The 20668-nt window shown below is 37.7% G+C and overlaps 1 protein-coding gene across 2 annotated transcripts in view; it reads left to right on the forward strand.

The window, feature by feature from the left end:
• The window catches only part of LOC105490648 (SECIS binding protein 2 like), a 98255-nt gene that overhangs the window by 69300 nt on the left and 8287 nt on the right, over window positions 1-20668 (forward strand). For both annotated transcript variants that reach the window (XM_011756498.3, XM_011756492.2), the window contains exons 10-16: window positions 543-710; window positions 857-998; window positions 4848-5017; window positions 5811-5943; window positions 8300-8462; window positions 16517-16737; window positions 17619-17773. In XM_011756498.3, coding sequence (XP_011754800.1) covers window positions 543-710; window positions 857-998; window positions 4848-5017; window positions 5811-5943; window positions 8300-8462; window positions 16517-16737; window positions 17619-17773 — 1152 coding nt within the window. The remainder of the gene's footprint in view (window positions 1-542; window positions 711-856; window positions 999-4847; window positions 5018-5810; window positions 5944-8299; window positions 8463-16516; window positions 16738-17618; window positions 17774-20668) is intronic.

The following is a 20668-nucleotide window of genomic DNA, read 5'->3' on the forward strand; positions in this document are numbered from 1 at the left end:
AAAAGCAAAATATAACATCTTTTGAACAATGGCTATGTTGAAGGGAGATATTAAAGATAAGTGTAAAGGCACATGGAGCAGCAGAGTGTGCAGGAGATGGTGTTTAGTACCTATCTTTAATATTTCTTTCCAGCATAGCCTGCACAAAGATAATTCCGTATGAAATCCACAGTTCTGTTACTAAAGTACCATTAATTAAATGACATCATCATGTAACATACAGTCTGTACTGAAATTTTCCCAATTGTTTCAAAATTTTACTTTGGAGATACTTTGTTTTATTTCATTCAAGGATCCAGGCAACCATCACCCTCTGCATTAAGCTGTTTTGTCCCTTTATTATTTCCCAGTCTGAAATGGTCCCACTGTCAAATCCTGTTCTTTATGACATTGAATTCTTTCTTTTTTTTTCTTTAATGACATTGAATTATTTGAAGAGTCTAGTCCAGTTATACTGCAGAACATCCCACATTCTGGATCCTTTTTCCTTATGATTGACTTTTATGGGGTCACTAACAAATGTTTTTTTCTGGTTATCATAGTTGGATGATTTACCTGAAAACTCACCAATCAATATAGTTCAGACTCCAATTCCCATTACCACCTCAGTTCCGAAACGTGCAAAAAGTCAGAAGAAGAAAGCTTTAGCAGCAGCCCTTGCCACAGCTCAAGAATATTCAGAAATAAGTATGGAGCAAAAAAAATTACAGGTACATATTCCTTTTTATGAACAAATGTGATACTTTACTTGCTAGGTTTGATGGAATAAATAGAAGGAGTGATAAATATAGTCATCTTAAAATGCCACACTTTGATACTGTAACAAAAACATTAATTTTTTATATTTATTTTTTAGGAAGCTTTATCAAAAGCAGCTGGAAAAAAGAATAAAACACCTGTGCAGCTAGATTTGGGGGACATGTTAGCCGCTCTGGAAAAACAACAGCAAGCAATGAAAGCACGGCAAATTACTAACACCAGACCTCTGTCATATACAGGTGATGTCATTAGTCTGAGCAATTTGCTGTTTGTCTCTGGTAATATATGTTAGATGTTGTTAATTGAAATTTTAAAAGTTTTATATATGTATGTATATATGTGTGTGTGTGTGTGTATATATATATGTATGTGTGTTTGTGTGTGTGTATTTAAGTAAGCTTAAACCACAAACCTTGAAATTCTCCATGCTCCTTTTCTTTCCACACCTAGTCCTTTAACATATCCCGTCTGTCCTGCCTGCAAAACATATCCATACTCTAACTACTCACCAGATTTCCTGCCACCACAGTAGCCCCCATTATTGTATAATACTATACTGAGTAGCCTCCTTACTACTACCTGTTTTTCCCTCCCCCCAACCTCTAGTCTGTGTTAAAAGAAGTGACCTTTTTAAAATGTAAGCAGGATTATATCACTTCACTGCTCAGAATCCTCTAATAGTGTTTCATTTCACTTGGCATGAAGCCAGGCTCCTAACTAAAGCCATATTTTAGCTGACCCTATTACCTTTTTGCCTTTGTCACCATTTTGTCCTAACACACTCTGCTCTAGCCATGTTAGCAGTCCTCAGACACACCCAGCCTGATCCTAGCTCAGTATCTGTGGGCTTGCTATTGCCTTTACCTCGGACGCTCTTTCCCCAGGTATCAGCATAGTTTGCTTCCCTCAGGTTCTTTAGATCTCTGCATAAATGTCAGTTGGTATGCATTTTGACTTACCCAAATTTTTTTCTTTTTCAAAATTGAAATTTAAAAAATCACAAGTAATCTGGCTTTCTTACGTTATCCAGTTTAAAACTCACTTGCAAACAAGGGTTTTTATCAGATTGTGTGTGTGTATATGGGAAAATGATCTGGCTTTCTACTGAAACAGTAATTTCTATTTTAACAAACCTTGTCAGATTTAGAGCTCAGCTTTTCCATGTTCCCTCATTTCTTTTCATTGTCTTTTTAGAGGGTGAGGAATAGAACAAAGGAACAGGAAAGGTACCAATGTACAGTACCAGCACCGATGCTGAGAGGCAAAATTGAATTTTGTGTTTCTTCTGATCCTATGTGAAGGGACTATTACTTATTAGAAAGATAAATTACAATGTATAATTTTAACCTGTGTGCAAAATGTTTAAACCTATCTAGTTACCAGTCCACTGTCAACCTTTGCTTTGAGTAACTATTATTACAAATAGTACCGAATGTGTATAAAGCTTTAGACTTGCATGTTGAGCTGGGGAGAGTGGCAGTAATCTCTCACTGAAGAGGAAAAGTAGGGAATAAAACTGAGTTAGCAGTGTGCTGGAGGGGTGTGGCCTAGTAGCTAAAAGCAGGGGCTCTGGAATCCAGTTGCCTTTGTTTGAATCCTGTTCTTCCATGTGTTTCACTGGCAAGTTACTTAACCTTCCTGTGCTTCAGTTTCCTCACATTAATGTGAGAGTACCTGCTTCAGGATTGTCTTGAGAATTAGATGAGATGATATATGTAAAGTACTTAGAGTATCCGGGTTATAATCACTCAATAAATGTTTAATATTATTATGGAGACGAGATTGTTAACCTGTGATACATCAGATGGCTTATTACAACTTCGATTTATTTAGTAACTGTTAATGTATTTGTTTATATATGTACATATATACAGTATATATACCGTATATATTATATGCATATATACAGTGTATGTACCGTATATATTATATACATATATGGTATATAATGTATATGTGTTATATGTGCAGTATACTGTATATGTTATATATGGCATATATACTATATACAATACACTATATATGTAATATACATATATACAGTATATACTGCTAAATATATGTTTGTATATACACATACTGTTAATATACATATATAAACATATTTAGCAGTTGCTAAATGTTAATATATAATTATTAGAAATTATATAACTATATTGTTTTATATATATCTTTTTTAATATATTTATACCCATATGTACACATGTTCAAGAAAAGGATGAAACTGATCATGATGAAGAAGGATTATAGGGATATGATGGATCTGGAAACAGGTCAATGATGACTCCAAACTCTCTGTCTTGGATGACTGTGGTGGTGATAAGGGCTGCGATGTTACTACACAAGATAGGGATTATAGAAGAATTTTGTTGGGAAGAGCAGATGCTGCCTGTTGTATTTTAAATGCTAGCACGGGAGATTCTGGTGGTTCCTATTTAGCATATAGTTATGAATGTATAGTTTAGGTTACAAGTCAGTGAGTTTCAAATACAGATGATTGTTGAAGCTGTGGAAATCAGATTGTTGGGGGAAAGAAAAATTAGGAAAAAGATGTTCACAGACAAAGCCTTGTGGAATGCTCACATTTAAAGGATGAGAGGAAGAAGAACAAGAAACATAGATTTGAGAAAGAATAAGAAAAATAAAGGAGTGTAATGTTACAGACGGCAAGGATAGAATTTTGAGGAAAAGGATGTAGTCCTTGGTACCAAATGCTGAAGAAAACTAGAGTAGAGTGAAGAGTCAGAGAATTATATTTGGCAATTGCAAGATTGTATGTGACCTTGACAATAAGTTTCAGGAGAATGGGTTGGGCAGAGGTCAAATTGTAATAATTTGAAAAGTGATAATGAGAGAAAAACTGTTTAGAAGTTTAATAGGGAAGGAAAGGGGAATGATGGCACCTTAGCTTGAGGGGAAGTCAGTCAAGGGAAGGGTTTAGTTGGTTTGTCTTTTTAAAAAACCCTTTCTAAGTTTTAGATAGAAGATTTTAGCATCTTATTAGGGGATCAAGAAAAAAGTCAGGGGTCGGGGAGGAACTTGAAAGATGCAAGGGTATAGGAATAGAGTTAGATCCTAGAGAAAATGAGATAGAATATTAAGAATAGAGACAGTCAGTGAGCGTTGGACACAAGTAAGGATGTCTGCCACCCCCTTTCAGGTGGTTTGTAAGTTTGTATTGGATAGCATCTTCTCAGGGAAGTGGCAGGAAAGCTCTGCTAGAGTGAGAGGATTGAGTTTGGGGATTTAGGAATAGTAAAGGATTGGAAGAAGCCAGTGTAAACTGAGGGTATCAGCCAGACATAAAAGAATTACTGAGGCCAGGTACAGCGGCTCACGCCTGTAATCCCAGCACTTTGGGAGGCTGGTGCAGGTGGATCACAAGGTCAAGAGATTGAGACCATCCTGGCCAACATGGTGAAACCCTGTCTCTACTAAAAATACGAAAATTAGCTGGGCGTGGTGGTATGTGCCTGTAGTCGCAGCTACTCGGGAGGCTGAGGCAGGAGAATTGCTTGAACCCAGGAGGCAGAGATTTCAGTGAGCTGAGATCGTGCCACTGCACTCCAGCCTGGGCGACAGAGTGAGACTCCGTCTCAAAAAATAAATAAATAAATAAAAATAATTACTGAATGGGACTGAGTACAGCTGAGTGGGTAAAATCATCATTCTTTACTGACCAACTGAAATAAGGAGAGAAGTGATAGATATCTTACATAAGGACAAATACCAGATTCAGTAGGAATAAGAACGAGTGCAGCATTGTGAAGTTTCAAAGGTAGAATGGTTCTGACTGAAGACCAGTTGCAAGGAATTGCCATGTTTGAGGGTTGTACAGTAGAGTAGAACTAATTATTTATCCCTCTAGTGGACCTCTAAATTGGTTAATTGCATTGGCTTAGTCTCTAAAGGATAGGTAAAAGCTGTATCTGAGGGACACTGCCTAGCCATGTGTAGTGCTCCTACTGTTATGATGTCGTTTTTTCCATGGGAGGAGGATGTTCTTGTTTTTGTAGTTATCATTGGAAATTTTGAAAGTATGTGGGATTGGCCCTAATGGTGAAACTAATGTTCCTCTTTGTTTTTAGTGGTTACTGCAGCTTCTTTTCACACTAAAGACTCTACTAATAGAAAACCTTTAACCAAAAGTCAGCCCTGTTTGACATCCTTTAATTCTGTGGACATTGCTTCTTCTAAAGCAAAAAAAGGAAAAGAGAAGGAAATAGCAAAACTAAAACGACCCACAGCACTTAAAAAGGTAAACCAAAATCTGGTGGGATATTTATTTTATAAGATGAATAAGGATTTTAATCTCTTTTGTAAAAGTAGGTTGTGGTGTCTTAGCTAACAGATTGTTGTGAGAAGTATTCATACACATGAATCTTGACGATAATGTGTTAATTAGAAGCTCAGGATATCATCAGTATCATGACTGTCTTTCTGTGTAGAACGGGACCCTGGAAAATGAATTATTTCTATAAAGTTAAAAAAAAGTTGAATATTTAGTATCCCAAAACATTAGACTCCAGGAATCAGAAGCCCTGGATTTTAGTACTAACTTCAGTGCTATATGTCATTTTAGGCAACCATTTTACTCTCATCCTTCTCATCTATAAATTGGGCATCATATTTTATTTAACTCACCATTGTTAAGAGGTTCAAAATGAGATAATTTGGTTCCAGATAATTGAAAACTGTAGAATGTCAATCAAGTGTAACTGTATGACCTGGGTTCTAAACTTTTTAATTTACCCATTTAAATTTAATTTAATTTTTTTTTTTTGGAAACTAGTTTGTCACCCAGGATTTAAAGAATCAGATGGGTATGGTTTGATAGCTGTATATTCTATAATATAATTGCTTTTCTTTATTTTGTATGCAGTACTTCCTTCAACTTACAGTGTCTGAAATTACGTTTGCCTTTTTGCCAGTTAGCCAAACTTCTCATGTTCATGTTTAAGTGAACTACTATACCTGTGTTTAATGTATATTGTCATCATTTGTACATAGTTGAAGAGTTATCAGTAATTAAAGACTGGTATAACTTTTAGGTTATTTTAAAAGAAAGAGAGGAAAAGAAGGGGCGCTTAACTGTGGACCATAATCTTTTGGGATCTGAGGAACCAACAGAAATGCACTTAGATTTTATTGATGATTTGCCACAGGAGATTGTTTCCCAGGAAGGTAAGGAGGTCCCCCTTTCTCCTCTTCTCATGGAATGGTCTGAAATATTTTAATAGATATGTAAGCTATCACTAGTTATGCTCCTGATTGAAAGATGTGCTCCATATTTTACATAAATCTCTTTATTTTTTAGAGTGGTTTCTTTTAAAGATGCTTTTGTAGGGAGATGGTTAAAGAGAAGGGGACAGATGTTATATAGTAGGCCTATGACATTTTTGAGGCTTAAATCCTGAATTTGTAGTGAACCCTCAAAATTAAGATCTCACGAATGCATGAGATCTCTGGAATTGTCACAAGTATTTTCATTTTGTTTTCTTTTACGTCCAGAACACTGTTGGCTATCTTTCTTTGTGGGGCTATTTTTCATCGAGTCATTTTTGTTGATTTTCTTGCTTTTGTGGAATTAATACATATGCCACAATGCCACAATGAATGCAATTGCAAAGCAGAATCTAGTTGGTCAGTAAGATTCAGTGTCATACATTAAGTAGCAACACATGATTCCAATTGGTAACTTAGCAAAACCACAGATTTCTTCTAATATTTATACCACCACAGAAGAAAGATTTTTCTGCTAGTATATCTTTATTGCCCAAGTTTTTGCAACACATTTAAATCTGCTTTACATGTAGATTAAGCAACAATGTTTCATTGTTTTTAGAAAAATGAGTTGATTTCTAAGGATTGTTCACCAGAGAAGTTTGTTTAGGGTTCGCTTTTATTCTCAGTTTAATGATTCCCTGTTTTTAGGTGTAATCATCCATCCATTCATTCAGCAAATGTTTACTGAATGCTTACCCCATGTATTTTAGTAACTAGAGTAGCAAGAGGACGTTGGGGAATGTAATAAAGATATATATGTATAGTAGACAGGTCCTGCTGTTGAAGAACTTAACAGCCTAGTAGGAAGGTAAGAAGATACATGTGGGCTGGGCGCAGTGGCTCACGCCTATAATCCTAACACTTTGGGAAGCCAAGATGGGCAGATCTCTTGAGCTCAGGAGTTCGAGACCAGCCTGGGCAACAAGGCAAAACCCTGTCTCTACAAAAAAAAATAGAAGAATTAGCTGGGCGTGTTGACTTACACTTACAGTCCAAGCCACTTGGGGCACTAAAGTGGGAGGATTGGTTGAGCCCAGGAGGTCGAGACTGCAATAAGTGGAGATCATGCCACTGCACTCCAGCCTGGATGACAAAGTGAGACCCTGTATCAAAAAGAAAGAAAGAAAAAAAAAAACCATGTGTAACTTTGCTAATTAATGGACTAGATATACAAATACGAGCTAATTTCCTGAGTTTGGCTGTTTGGGAAAGAAGCAGTAACTAAACAAAGGAGACAGTAGAGTCAAGAAATGGCATTTAATAATGTGGCTTCTTGAATACAGAAGCAAAGACCAAATAAGAGAGAAACCAGGGTGGTGCCTGGAGAATCAGGAGTGGTGTGGAGAGGGTGAGGTAGAATTTGTCATTGCCAGCAATAATGGGAAGTTTTAGATTGTTTAAAAAAAAAAAAAAAAGATTTCTAAGAAATAGATGGAAAACTAGAAATGAGGAAGTGAGTAATGTGATCTGGAAAGAGGTATAGATTTTTGTGTGTGTGTACCTGTGATAGAATCTCTGTTGTTGCCTAGGCTGGAGTGCAGTGGCGCAATCTCGGCTCACTGCAACCTCCACCTCCCAGGTTCAAGCTATTCTTCTGCCTTAGCCTCCCGAGTAGCTGGGACTACAGGCATGTGCCACCATGCCCAGCTAATTTATTTGCATTTTTAGTAGAGACGGGGTTTCACCATGTTGGCCAGACTGGTCTTGAACCCTGGACCTCAAGTAATCTTCTGCCTTGGCCTCCCAGAGTGCTGGGATTACAGTCATGAGCCACCAGGCCTGGCCTAAGAGGTGCAGATTTTTGCTTTTTAATGTAAATTCTCTAGGAATACATGTTTTAGATAATGTATATTCTTCCTCGCCCCTGTGGAGACTTCTGGGCTATGCTTAACTTTTGGGAGAGAAGGAATTTTTTTTTTTTAAAGAGATGGAAGTCTCACAGTGTTTCTCAGGCTGACCTGAAACTTCCAGATTCAAGCAATTTTCTCACCTCACCCTCCTGAGTAGCTGGGACCACAGGCATGCACCACCTCACCTGGCTAAGAGTATACGTCAACAGACAATAGGAGAATTTAATTTTTTTAGTGTATGGAACATGTTTATTTATGATATGAAAAATGCCCACTTTATTAGCTTCTGGAAAATTTGGAAATGACCCAAAAGACAACGGCCATTCTAAATTACATTGATCAACGTAGAGCTTTTCAGCATTTGAAGTTTCTAAATTTTTTCCCTTCACTCCACATCTCCACAGATACTGGACTGAGCATGCCCAGTGATACTTCACTCTCTCCAGCAAGTCAGAACTCTCCGTACTGTATGACACCTGTGTCACAAGGCTCTCCAGCTAGTTCTGGAATAGGCAGTCCAATGGCATCTTCAACAATAACCAAAATCCACAGCAAAAGATTTAGAGAGTAAGTTTTATACTCATTATTGAGGTTGAATAGTTTAAGGATCTTGATTGTAGTTGTGAATTTAGTATTGTCATTGTTACTCAGTGAGTCGAGCAGACAAAACACTAGAGATCTTTAACTCCTTTCGGATTTTGTTTAACAGCTGAGTTTATTTATTTAAAGCATTGCCTCTGTCTGCTGTTAGTATTCACGTGAGAGTGATTTGACAGTAAGTATATTCTCTTTATATCAGATAGTATTTCTATTCTAGAAATCTAGACTCTTAACATCTTATATATTAAATGTTGTACTATCAGTTTTCCTCCTACAACTGCTTTTGCTTTTTTGTTTATATTATTGTCCCTTCAAAAGGTCACTCTAATCAATTAATAATAGGTTTCTAAGACCCTGTTATATGAAATGAACCTATTACATAAAACTATTTGTGCAAGTATTTCTAAGTTCTTAAATTGAGATAACTGGGGGATCACGGAATATGATACCCCATCTGTGGATAGCTTTAACAGTTATTGCTGTGAAGGATTTTTAAGATTTTAACATTTATGTTGATGAATTAATTTTACCTTTAGAAATGACATATGAAAGAATCCCAGGGTAAAAGTATAATCTGAGTCCAGATTACTTTGGTTTATTCTGTTCCGTTTCCTTATACCATTGTTTTTGAGCAAATACTTCTTGCCTAGCTTTGGAAAGCTAATTAAATGTCAAATCACAGATGTGGAGCAAATGAAACACTTGGGGGATAAAATGTTATGTATGAAATGAACAGCTTGAAGGAAAAAAGGAAAAAAAGAATGAAGAAAATTGCATTTTGGGATGTTCTAGTCTGATTGCATTCTTGAATTTGGCATACTTTGACAGTTAAATGTTCCTCAGTCTCTCCATTTATATATATTCTTCTGAAGTAGTGTCATACTTGTACTTATTTAACTATTTTTCACAGAAATACAAAAAATTCCACTGCAAATTGTTTTGCACTAAAGAAGAACAGGCACAGATTTTCCCACTATATAATATAATTTAAAAGTAGAAATTTGCTTGCCTTGGTTATTCATAGGTAAGAAACACCAATTCTCCTTATTAAGTACCTGCTTATGGTAGACATGAGGGACGATTACTAGAAAAGATGGAAAGAGCATACAGGAGAAGTATATACTTAGATAATTTCTTTATCCCAGAAATTAGGTACTTTAGTGGCCTCACACTTCTGACTTTCTGTTTCTCATGTTATAGTCACATAATTTCACAGAGAGCCCTATTCATTTGCTTTGTCTGATGTAGAGGCATGTGATTTTTACCTCATGACCTCTTTGGTTTTGGCTTCAGTTTAATTATTGAGTTCATCCTCCATAGCCATAAATTTTCGGAGCTCTAGGGACCCTTGAGGCCATTTTACCTAGCTCCTTATTTTTATGACTGAGAAAGCCAATGCCCAGAAATCTATCCAAGCCCAGAGGAGGAATTGTTGGTAATAGGACATTCAGTTAGAAATCGTGTATCTTTCCTACTAGAAGCATCTTTAGTAACTCTTTACCAAAATCATTTGTTTTTATCTAATAGCAGCTGTCATTTGGTTTATATCCTTAGGAATTTAATAATTAGTAATTCTGATAGTCCTTAGGTTAACTTATCCTTTACATAAAATCTATCCGAATCAAGCTTGGCAAAGCCGCTGTAGCCAGACTGCCTCTCTAGATCCCTCCTCTCTGGGCATGGCATCTCTGAAAGAAAGGCAGCAGCCCAGTCACGGGCTTACAGATAAAACTCCCATCTGCCTGGATCAGAGCACCTGGGGGAAGGGGCAGCTGTGGACGCAGCTTCAGCAGACTTAAGTGTTCCTGTCTGCTGGCTCTGAAAGGAGCAGCGGATCTCCCAGCACAGCACTTGAGCTCTGCTAAGGGACAGACTGCCTCCTCAAGTGGGTCCCTGACCCCTGAGCCTCTGAATGGGAAACACCTCCCAACAGGGGTTGACAGAAACCTCATAACAGGAGAGCTCCGGCTGGCATCTGGTGGGTGCCCTTCTGGGACGAAGCTTCCAGAGGAAGGAACTGGCAGCAATCTTTGCTGTTCTGTAGCCTCTGCTGGTGATACCCAGGCAAAAAGGGTCTGGAGTGGAACTCCAGCAAACTCCAGCAGACCTGCAGCAGAGGGGCCTGACTGTTAGAAGGAAAACTAACAAACAGAAAGGAATAGCATCAACATCAACAAAAAGGATGTCCACACAAAAACCCCACTGAAGGTCACCAACATCAAAGACCAAAGGTAGATAAATCCACAAAGATGAGGAAAAACCAGCGCAAAAAGGCTGAAAATTCCAAAAACCAGAACGCCTCTTCTCCTCCAAAGGATCACAACTCCTCGCCAGCAAGGGAACAAAACTGGACGAAGAATGAGTTTGACAAATTGACAGAAGTAGGCTTCAGAAGGTGGGTAATAACAAACTCCTCCGAGCTAAAGGAGTATGTTCTACTTCAATGCAAGGAAGCTAAGAACCTTGAAAAAAGGTAAGAGGAATTGCTAACTAGAATAACTAGTTTAGAGAACATAATAAATTGCCTGATGGAGCTGAAAAACAGCACAAGAACTTCGTGAAGTATACACAAGTATCAATAGCTGAATCAATCGAGCGGAAGAAAGGATATCAGTGATTGAAGATGAAATTAATGAAATAAATTGTAAAGACAAGATTAGAGAAAAAAGAATGAAAAGGAACGAACAAAGCCTCCAAGAAATATGAAATATATGAAAAGGCCAAACCTACGTTAGATTGGTGTACCTGAAAGTGACGACGAGAATGGAACCAAGTTGGAAAACACTCTTCAGGATATTATCCAGAACTTCCCCAACCTAGCATGACAGGCCAACATTCAAATTCAGGAAATACAGAGAACACCACAAAGATACTCCTCGAGAATAATAAACCCAAGACACAAAGCATCAGATTCACCAAGGTTGAAATGAAGGAAAAAATGTTAAGGGCAGCCAGAGAGAAAGGTCGGGTTACCCACAAAGGGAAACCCAGCAGACTAACAGCAGATCTCTCTGCAGAAACCCTACAAGCCAGAGTGGGACCAATATTCAACATTCTTAAAAGAAAAGAATTTTCAACCCAGAATTTCAAATTCAGCCAAACTGAGCTTCATAAACAAAGGAGAAATAAAATCCTATACAGACAAGTAAATGCTGAGAGATTTTGTCACCACCAGGCCTCCCTTACAAGAGCTCCTGAAGGAAGCACTAAATATGGAAAGGAAAAACCAGTACCAGCCACTGTAAAAACATACCAAATTGTAGACCATCGACACTATGAAGAAACTGCATCAACTAAGGGGCAAAATAACCAGCTAGCATCATAATGACAGGATCAGATTCACACATAACAATATTAACTGTAAATGTAAATGGGCTAAATGCCCCAATTAAAAGACACGGACTGTCAAATTGGATAAAGAGTCAAGAGCCATCGGTGTCCTGTATTCAGGAGACCCATCTCACATGCAAAGACACACATAGGCTCAAAATAAAAGGATGGAGGAATATTTACCAAGCAAATGGAAAGCAAAAAAAAAAAGCAGGGGTTGCAATCCTCCTCTCTGATAAAACAGACTTTAAACCAATAAGATCAAAAGAGACAAAGAAGGACATTACATAATGGTAAAGGGATCAGTGCATCAAGATGAGCTAACTATCCCAAATATATATGCACCCAATACAAGAGCACCCAGATTCATAAAGCAAGTCCTTAGAGACCTACAAAGAGACTTAGACTCCCACACAACAATAGTGGGAGACTTTTTTTTTGAGATGGAGTCTTGCTCTGTCACCCAGGCTGGAGTGCAGTGGCGCTATCTCGGCTTATTGCAACCTCTACCTCCCAAGTTCAAGCGATTCTCCTGCCTCAGCCTCCTGAATAGCTGGGACTACAGGCCCATGCCACCACGCCTGGCTAATTTTTGTATTTTTAGTAGAGACAGGGTTTCACCATGTTGGCCAGGCTGGTCTTAGTGTTCTGACCTCGGGTGATCCACCCACCTTGGTCTCCCAAAGTGCTGGGATTACAGGCGTGAGCCACTGCACCCAGCCAATAGTGGGAGACTTTAATACCCCACTGTCAATATTAGATCAACAAGACAGAAAATTAATAAGGATATTTAAGACTTGAACTCAGCTCTGGACCAAGCGGACCTATTAAACGTCTACGTAACTCTCCACCCCAAATCACAAATTATACATTCTTCTCAGCACCACATGGCACTTATTCTAAAATTGACCACATAATTGGAACGTAAAACCCTCCTCAGCAAATGCAAAAGAATGGAAATCATAAAAAACAGTCTCTCAAAACAAGTGCAGTCAAATTAGAACTCAGGATTAAGAAACTCACTCAAAACTGCACAACTACATGGAAACTGAACAACATGTTCCTGAATGACTACTGGGTAAATAACGAAATTAAGGCAGAGATAAATAAGTTCTTTGAAACCAATGAGAACAAAGACACAATGTACTAGAATCTCTGGGACACAGCTAAAGCAGTGTTTAGAGGAAAATTTATAGCACTAAATCCCCACAGGAGAAAGTGGGAAAGATCTCAGATCAACACCCTAGCGTCACAATTAAAAGAACTAGAGAAGCAAGAGCAAACAAACTGAAAAACTAGCAGAAGACAAGAAATAACTGAGATCAGAGCAGAACTAAAGGAGACAGAGACACAAAAAAACCCTTCAAACAATCAATGAATCTAGGAGCTGGTTTTTTGAAAAGGTTAACAAAATAGACCACTAGCCAGACTAATAGAAAAGAGAGAAGAATCAAATAGACACAATAAAAAATGATAAAGGGGATATCACCACTGATCCCATAGAAATACAAACTACCATCAGAGAATACTATAAACACCTCTATGCAAATAAACTAGAAAATCTAGAAGAAATGGATAATTTCCTGGACACATACACCCTCCCAAGACTAAACCAGGAAGAAGTCGAATCCCTGAATAGAGCAATAACAAGTTCTGAAATTGAGGCAGTAATTAATAGCCTACCAGCCAAAAACCCAGAACCGGATAGATTCACAGCTGAATTCTACCAGAGTTACAAAGAGGAGCTGGTACCATTCCTTCTGAAACTATTCCAAACAATAGAAAAAGAGGGACTCCTCCCTAACTCATTTTATGAGGCCTGCTTCATCCTGATACCAAGACCTGGCAGACACACAACAAAAAAAGAAAATTTCAGGCCAATATCCCTGATGAACATCGATGCAAAAATCCTCAATAAAATACTGGCAAAACAAATCCAGCAGCACATCAAAAAGCTTATCCACCACGATCAAGTCGGCTTCATCCCTTCGATGCAAGGCTGGTCCACCATATGCAAATCAATAAACATAATCCATCACATAAACAGATCCAATGATAAAACTCACATGATTATCTCAATAGATGCAGAAAAGCCCCTCGATAAAATTCAACAGCCCTTCATGCTAAAAACTCCCAAAAAACTAGGTATTGATGGAATGTATCTCAAAATAATAAGAGCTATTTGTGACAAACCCACAGCCAATATCATACTGAATGGGCAAAAGCTGGAAGCATTCCCTTTGAAAACCAACACAAGACAAGGATGCCCTCTCTCTTACCACTCCTATTCAGCATAGTGTTGGAAGTTCTGGCCAGGGCAATCAGGCAAGAGAAAGAAATAAAGCGTATTCAAATAGGAAGAGAGGAAGTCAAATTGTCCCTGTTTGCAGATGACATGATTGTATATTTAGAAAACCCCATCATCTCAGCCCCAAATCTCCTTAAGCTGATAAGCGACTTCAGCAAAGTCTCAGGATACAAAATCAATGTGCAAAAATCACAAGCATTCCTATACACCAATAATAGACAAACAGAGAGCCAAATCATGAGTGAACTCCCATTCACAATTGCTACTAAGAGAATAAAATACCTAGGAATCCAACTTAACAAGGGATGTGAAGGACCTCTTCAAGGAGAACTACAAACCACTGCTCAAGGAAATGAGAGGACACAAACAAATGGAAAAACATTCCATACTCATGGATAGGAAGAATCAGTATTGTGAAAATGGCCATACTGCCCAAAGTAATTTATAGATTCAGTGCTACCCCCATCAAGCTACCATAGACTTTCTTCACAGAATTAGAAAAAACTACTTTAAACTTCATATGGAACCAAAAAAGAGCCTATATAGCCAAGACAATCCTAAACAAAAAGAACAAAGCTGGAGGCATCACACTACCGGACTTCAAACTTTACTACAAGGCTACAGTAACCAAAGCAGCATGGTACTGGTACCAAAACAGATACATAGACCAATGGAACAGAACAGAGGCCTCAGAAATAACTCCAAACATCTACCACCATCTGATCTTTGACAAACATGACAAAAACAAGCAATGGGGAAAGGATTCCCTATTTAATAAATGGTGTTGGGAAAACTGGCTAGCCATATGCAGAAAACTAAAACGGGACCCCTTTCTTACACCTTATACAAAAGTTAACTCAAAATGGAGTAATGGCTTAAACATAAAACCTAAAACCATAAAAAACCTGGAAGAAAACCTAGGCAGTAGCATTCAGGACATAGGCATGGGCAAAGACTGCATGACTAAAACACCAAAAGTAATGGCAACAAAAGCCAAAATTGACAAATGGGATCTAGTTAAACTGAAGAGCTTCTGCACAGCAAAAGAAACTATCATCAGAGTGAACAGGCAGCCTACAGAATGGGAGAAAATTTTTGCAATCTATCCATCTGACAAAGGGCTAGTATTAGAATCTACAAAGAACTTAAACAAATTTACAAGAAAAAACAACCCCATCAAAAAGTGGGCAAAGGATATGAACAGACACTTCTCAAAACAAGACATTTATGCGGCCAAGAAACATGAAAACTCATCATCGCTGGTCATTAGAGAAATGCAAGTCAAAACCACCATGAGATACCATCTCATGCCAGTTAGAATGGCAGTCATTAAAAAGTCAGGAAACAACAGACACTAGAGAGGATGCAGAGAAATAGGAGTGCTTTTACACAGTTGGTATGAGTGTAAATTAGTTCAACCATTGTGGAAGACTGTGTCGATTCCTCAAGGATCTAGAATCAGAAATACCATTTGACCCAGCAATCGCATTACTGGGTCTATACCCAAAGGATTCTAAATCACTCTACTATAAAGACACATGCACACGTATGTTTATTGCAGCACTATTCACAATAGCAAAGACTTGGAACCAACCCAAATGCCCATCAGTGATAGACTGGATAAAGAAAATGTGACACATACACACCATGGAATACTATACAGCCATAAAAAAGGATGAGTTCATGTTCTTTGCAGGGACATGGATGAAGCTGGAAACCATGATTCTCAGCAAACTAACATAGGAACAGAAAACCAAACACTGCATGTTTTCACTCGTAAGTGGGAGTTGAACAATTAGAACACATGGACACGGGGAGGGGAACATCACACACCGGAGCCTGTCGGGGTGGGGGGTGGAGAGGGATAGCATTAGGAGAAATACCTAATGTAGATGACAGGTTGATGGATGCAGCAAACCACCATGACACGTGTATACCTATGTAACAAACCTGCATATTCTGCACGTGTATCCCAGAACTTAAAGGATAATTAAAAAAAAAAATACAACGTGGAAGACAACAAATATATTTGTTGATTTATCAGATATTTTTGAGTGCTTAGTATGTGCCTTTTTCTAGGTGATGGGGATAAAGTGATGAATAAAACCAGTGTCATAATAAAAGCAAGCATTTATTGAATACTTAAAAAAAATTTCGGAATCAAATCTGCCTATTTGAAATGCAGAAACAAGGAATATCTGTATCACCCTTCTGTTTTTGTAATTGACTGAAGAATTTAAGAAGTTTTAAACGCTTCTTTAAAAGACTTTTCATGAAAACTTCTTGCCAGATATATTTTCTCTTAGAGATATTTCCTTAATGTAGTTTTATAACTATAGGGGAAAAATTAGGATGGAGTTACCCATTTTGGTTTTCTTTACAGGTATTGTAATCAGGTTCTTTGTAAAGAGATTGATGAATGTGTGACTCTTCTTCTCCAAGAGCTTGTCAGTTTCCAGGAACGCATCTACCAAAAAGATCCTGTGAGAGCAAAAGCAAGGAGACGACTCGTTATGGGTCTAAGAGAAGTTACCAAACATATGAAGTTAAACAAGATCAAGTGTGTTATAATTTCTCCAAACTGTGAAAAAATCCAGTCAAAAGGTATGCGCTTTTTGCTTTTGAAGTGTTTTGATAGTATAGCTGTAGGATATTCAGTGAATATAAAGTGGAAGCCATATGTCTTTCTCATCAGAGTTTAGGTATAAAGCAGACTATTGGAGCATGAGAAAAGAAAATGCAGTCTTTCAATACCTGAAATTAAGTAGTAGAATTGAGACTGGATTGTAAATAAAATCCTCATGTATGAACACCAGTGGAAGATTTCAGTTTGGCCCACCAACTGTCCCTTCTGTTGTGATCAGATGGAGGTCTAGCCAGAATGCATTTCTTCTGCAAATATATTCTGCTTTTAAAATTTTATGGTGGTGATTTGTCTCTCAGCAGCAGTTTCATTTAGAGGCACTTATGCAAACCAGCACACAAGTACTTTGAACTACATCATGCATCCTTATTTGTCCTTTTTGATGGGCAACTTTAGGTGACCATAGTAGACAAAGCAGGTAGAAGTAGTAGGCATATGCATGGCGAGGAATATCAGTGAGACCAGTAATGTATAATCGATCTCATTGCATTGTGAGAGAGCTTTTCTTGAACTGAAAGATTTGCGAGTCAGCCATTAACAATTTTAATTAATTTCTTTATAATATTTGCTGAATTGCAGTTTGATTGCTGCTATGCTAATCCCTATGGAGAAAGAAAAACACTGGATTTAAGGGAATTTGGAATTTAATAGGGGAGAAAGAAAATACATATATACTTCCATATGTAGTATAAAATCAAATAGGATAATGTGTGTAACAGCGTAAGTGCTACAAGCGTTCATAGAATTCTTTGCTGCAATGTTTTATGCTTTAGCTGTCAGGTGTGCAATTAGCTCCATGTAGGCAACAACTAAAAGCCTTTGTGTGTGTTGATTTTCTCAGGTGGTCTAGATGAGGCCCTCTATAATGTTATAGCCATGGCTCGGGAACAAGAAATTCCTTTTGTGTTTGCCCTTGGAAGGAAAGCACTAGGACGCTGTGTGAACAAGCTGGTTCCTGTTAGCGTAGTGGGAATCTTCAACTACTTTGGTGCTGAGGTAAGAATTTAGAAGACACACACTCTTGCTCTCCAGCACATCCCCCAGATAGCACATTTTTCAATTGACATATGCCAGTGTTATGTTTAAGCATTTGAAGGAGTGAGTTGACAACCCTCAAAGAATGAGTGGAAATTTTTTGAGTATTACATTTCCTTTTTTAGTGGTGGAAAAGATTTATGTAGATGAATCTTAAAGCATTTTGAAAAGGTTTTAGTTCCTATTTCTGCCAAAGTGGTTTTTTTCTTCCGGGCTCAACTGCATAGTACTTGGTAATTTATTTTACTGCCGGTTAAAGATATCTGATATTATGTAATGTAATTTCTTCAGTCTCTAGATGGGTATATTTTGTGCTACTAGGAATCAGGAGACAAAAGAATCCTTTAATTGGAAGGGATTTTCCTTTAGAAAATGGAATTTCTAAACCAATTGTCACAATAGTTGTACCCATGATACTATCAACTATCATCTCTCTGGCAATCTGCTAATATTGATCTTTATCTATAGGAGCTGATAATATAATGGTTATTAATTTAGCATAATGCTCATCAACTGTAGTGTTTAAGACTGTTTTTTTACGAAGGTGATTCTAAAGTACTTTGTGATATCATTGACAGACTGTTTTTGCCAACCACACTATTTTTGTGTGTCTATCCAGTCACCATGTTTGCATATCCTGCATTCCCCTGTCCATTCTGTTTCTTTCCCACCACCCATGAAATTCTCTACCCACCTGCTCTATGAGCATATAAATAATATTTGTGCTCCCACAATAGCCCATGCTTTTGTCACGTTTAGCATAACACACTGCCTTGCTGTAGGTTATGTATGTTTCTTTCCCTTTAACTGTGAATTCCTTGGTGACAGCCCCCTTCCTTTGTCTTTATATTCCTGACACCTTTCACATTACTTGAGTATAAGCAGGCAATAAATGTTTGTTGAATGAAATTGTGAGATAGATGTATATCTGCCCACTATGCTAGACTATATGTAAGAATTTCTTGCCTGTTAGCCCAGTCACTTGGGAGGCTGACGTGGGAGGAGCGCTTGACCCCAGGAGTTCCAGACCAGCTTGGTATATTATCAAGTATGTCTATTCACAGTGAATGGTAGTGCACCTGTTACTTTTACCATCTTATACAACTAATCTTTGAATTAAGCTTCCATTCTTTACCCTCACATTCAAGGCTTTTATTCCTTGATCTTAGCATCTCTCTTCAGTTTTTCTTCTCTTTCCTTATATTCTTTTATTCCTAGCAATTTATTTCTTTTTTTATATTGTAAAACCAATGTTAAACTCACATATCCATTTGCATATTTTCTTTTTACTGTTTTCACTTCAATGCATGGTTTATTAAACACTGCAAATATTTGTCAAGCCTGTTACATGTAACCACATAGGGGCTGTCATTTTTTTTTAACAGAATCTGTCTTCCTTTTTAAAAATAATAAATCCTGAATATATTTTTTTACACTACCAGTAGGTAACACCCACCACTCTTCAAAATTAATACAATTAGCAGCATCCTATATTATACCTGCTATTTTAAACGGTTTAAAGTGCAGCTGGATAAAGGAAGCTACTTATATTTTTCCTTCTTGAGATGAATTTTCAGAGACGTATTATTCTACAGCAATGTAGCACTTTTTGCCATGCTTTCATCTCAAGGTTTATACTTACTATAAAATTAAACAGATTCTCAAAAATGTCCAGGTTATGTTTAATTCTTTGAAATTCTTTACTTAATGTTGTATGTTGCATTGTGATACTAAATTGGTCATTTAACAGGAGTGGGATGCTGTAGAATTATGGCATAACTAAAAGTCATATAGATTGGCCTGGTGGCTGTGGAAACTTAAATCTTTGGACATTATTAGGTATCATAGTTATTGAAGTACAACTTTAATGCTATATGAATTTTGCCATCTTACTATTATTAATTTTTTTTGAGGTGGAGTTTCACTCTTGTTGCCCAGGCTGGAGTGCAATGGCATGATCTCGGCTCACCGCAACCTCTGCCTCCTGGGTTCAAGTGATTCTCCTGCCTCAGCCTCCCGAGTAGCTGGGATTACAGGCATGCACCACCATGCCTGGCTAATTTTGTAGTTTTAGTAGAGATAGGGTTTCTCTTTGTTGGTCAGGGCTGGTCTCGAACTCCTATCTTCAGGTGATCCACCCACCTTGGCCTTCCAAAGTGCTGGGATTACAGGCGTGAGCCACTATGCCCAGCCGAATTTTGCCATCTCATTAAATGTGAGTATGCTCAGTATACCTACCACTTCACGGAAATTATTTATTTTGTTCCTATTTTTGTTTCAGCAATGAAAGAACTTCCGGTTTTTTTTAGCTCCGTATTCTACTTCCAGGCTCTATATTCTAATTTGCATTTGGCCCAGTAGTCATGCTTTTCTATCTTGTGTTATCTTTTCATCATCTTCAAGGTCCTAGCTATCCATATTATCACCAGCTTACTTTTGTCATCTAGTTCTTCCAAAAAATAAACAATACAGGAAAATTTAATTCCTATAGAGATTGCCATCTCCTTCTACATTCCTGAACATCACTCAGAATACACTCATTCCCTTATATTGTAACCCAGATAAGATTCTTTACTGCTCCCCTAACAAGCCTTATACTTTTCTTATGTCTGTAGCTTTATTAATGATTTTGCATATTTGGCTTTGAAGGCCCTAATTTCACCCCTCAAAATTGTACCGTTTTCCAGGCCAATGCTGATGTCATCTTCCCTTCATGACTTCCTCAGTGATGCCCAGCAGTTTAGAGTTGATGTCTCATCTAAAAGCCGTAACACTTTACACCTCTCAAGGCATTTAAGGTATTATGCCTTGGATTATAGGTGTCTCTTACCATCTTTTTCCAGCCACATAGAAGGT

This window comes from Macaca nemestrina, chromosome 7 (genome assembly GCF_043159975.1).
Source record: "Macaca nemestrina isolate mMacNem1 chromosome 7, mMacNem.hap1, whole genome shotgun sequence".
NCBI classification, from domain to species: Eukaryota; Metazoa; Chordata; class Mammalia; order Primates; family Cercopithecidae; genus Macaca; species Macaca nemestrina.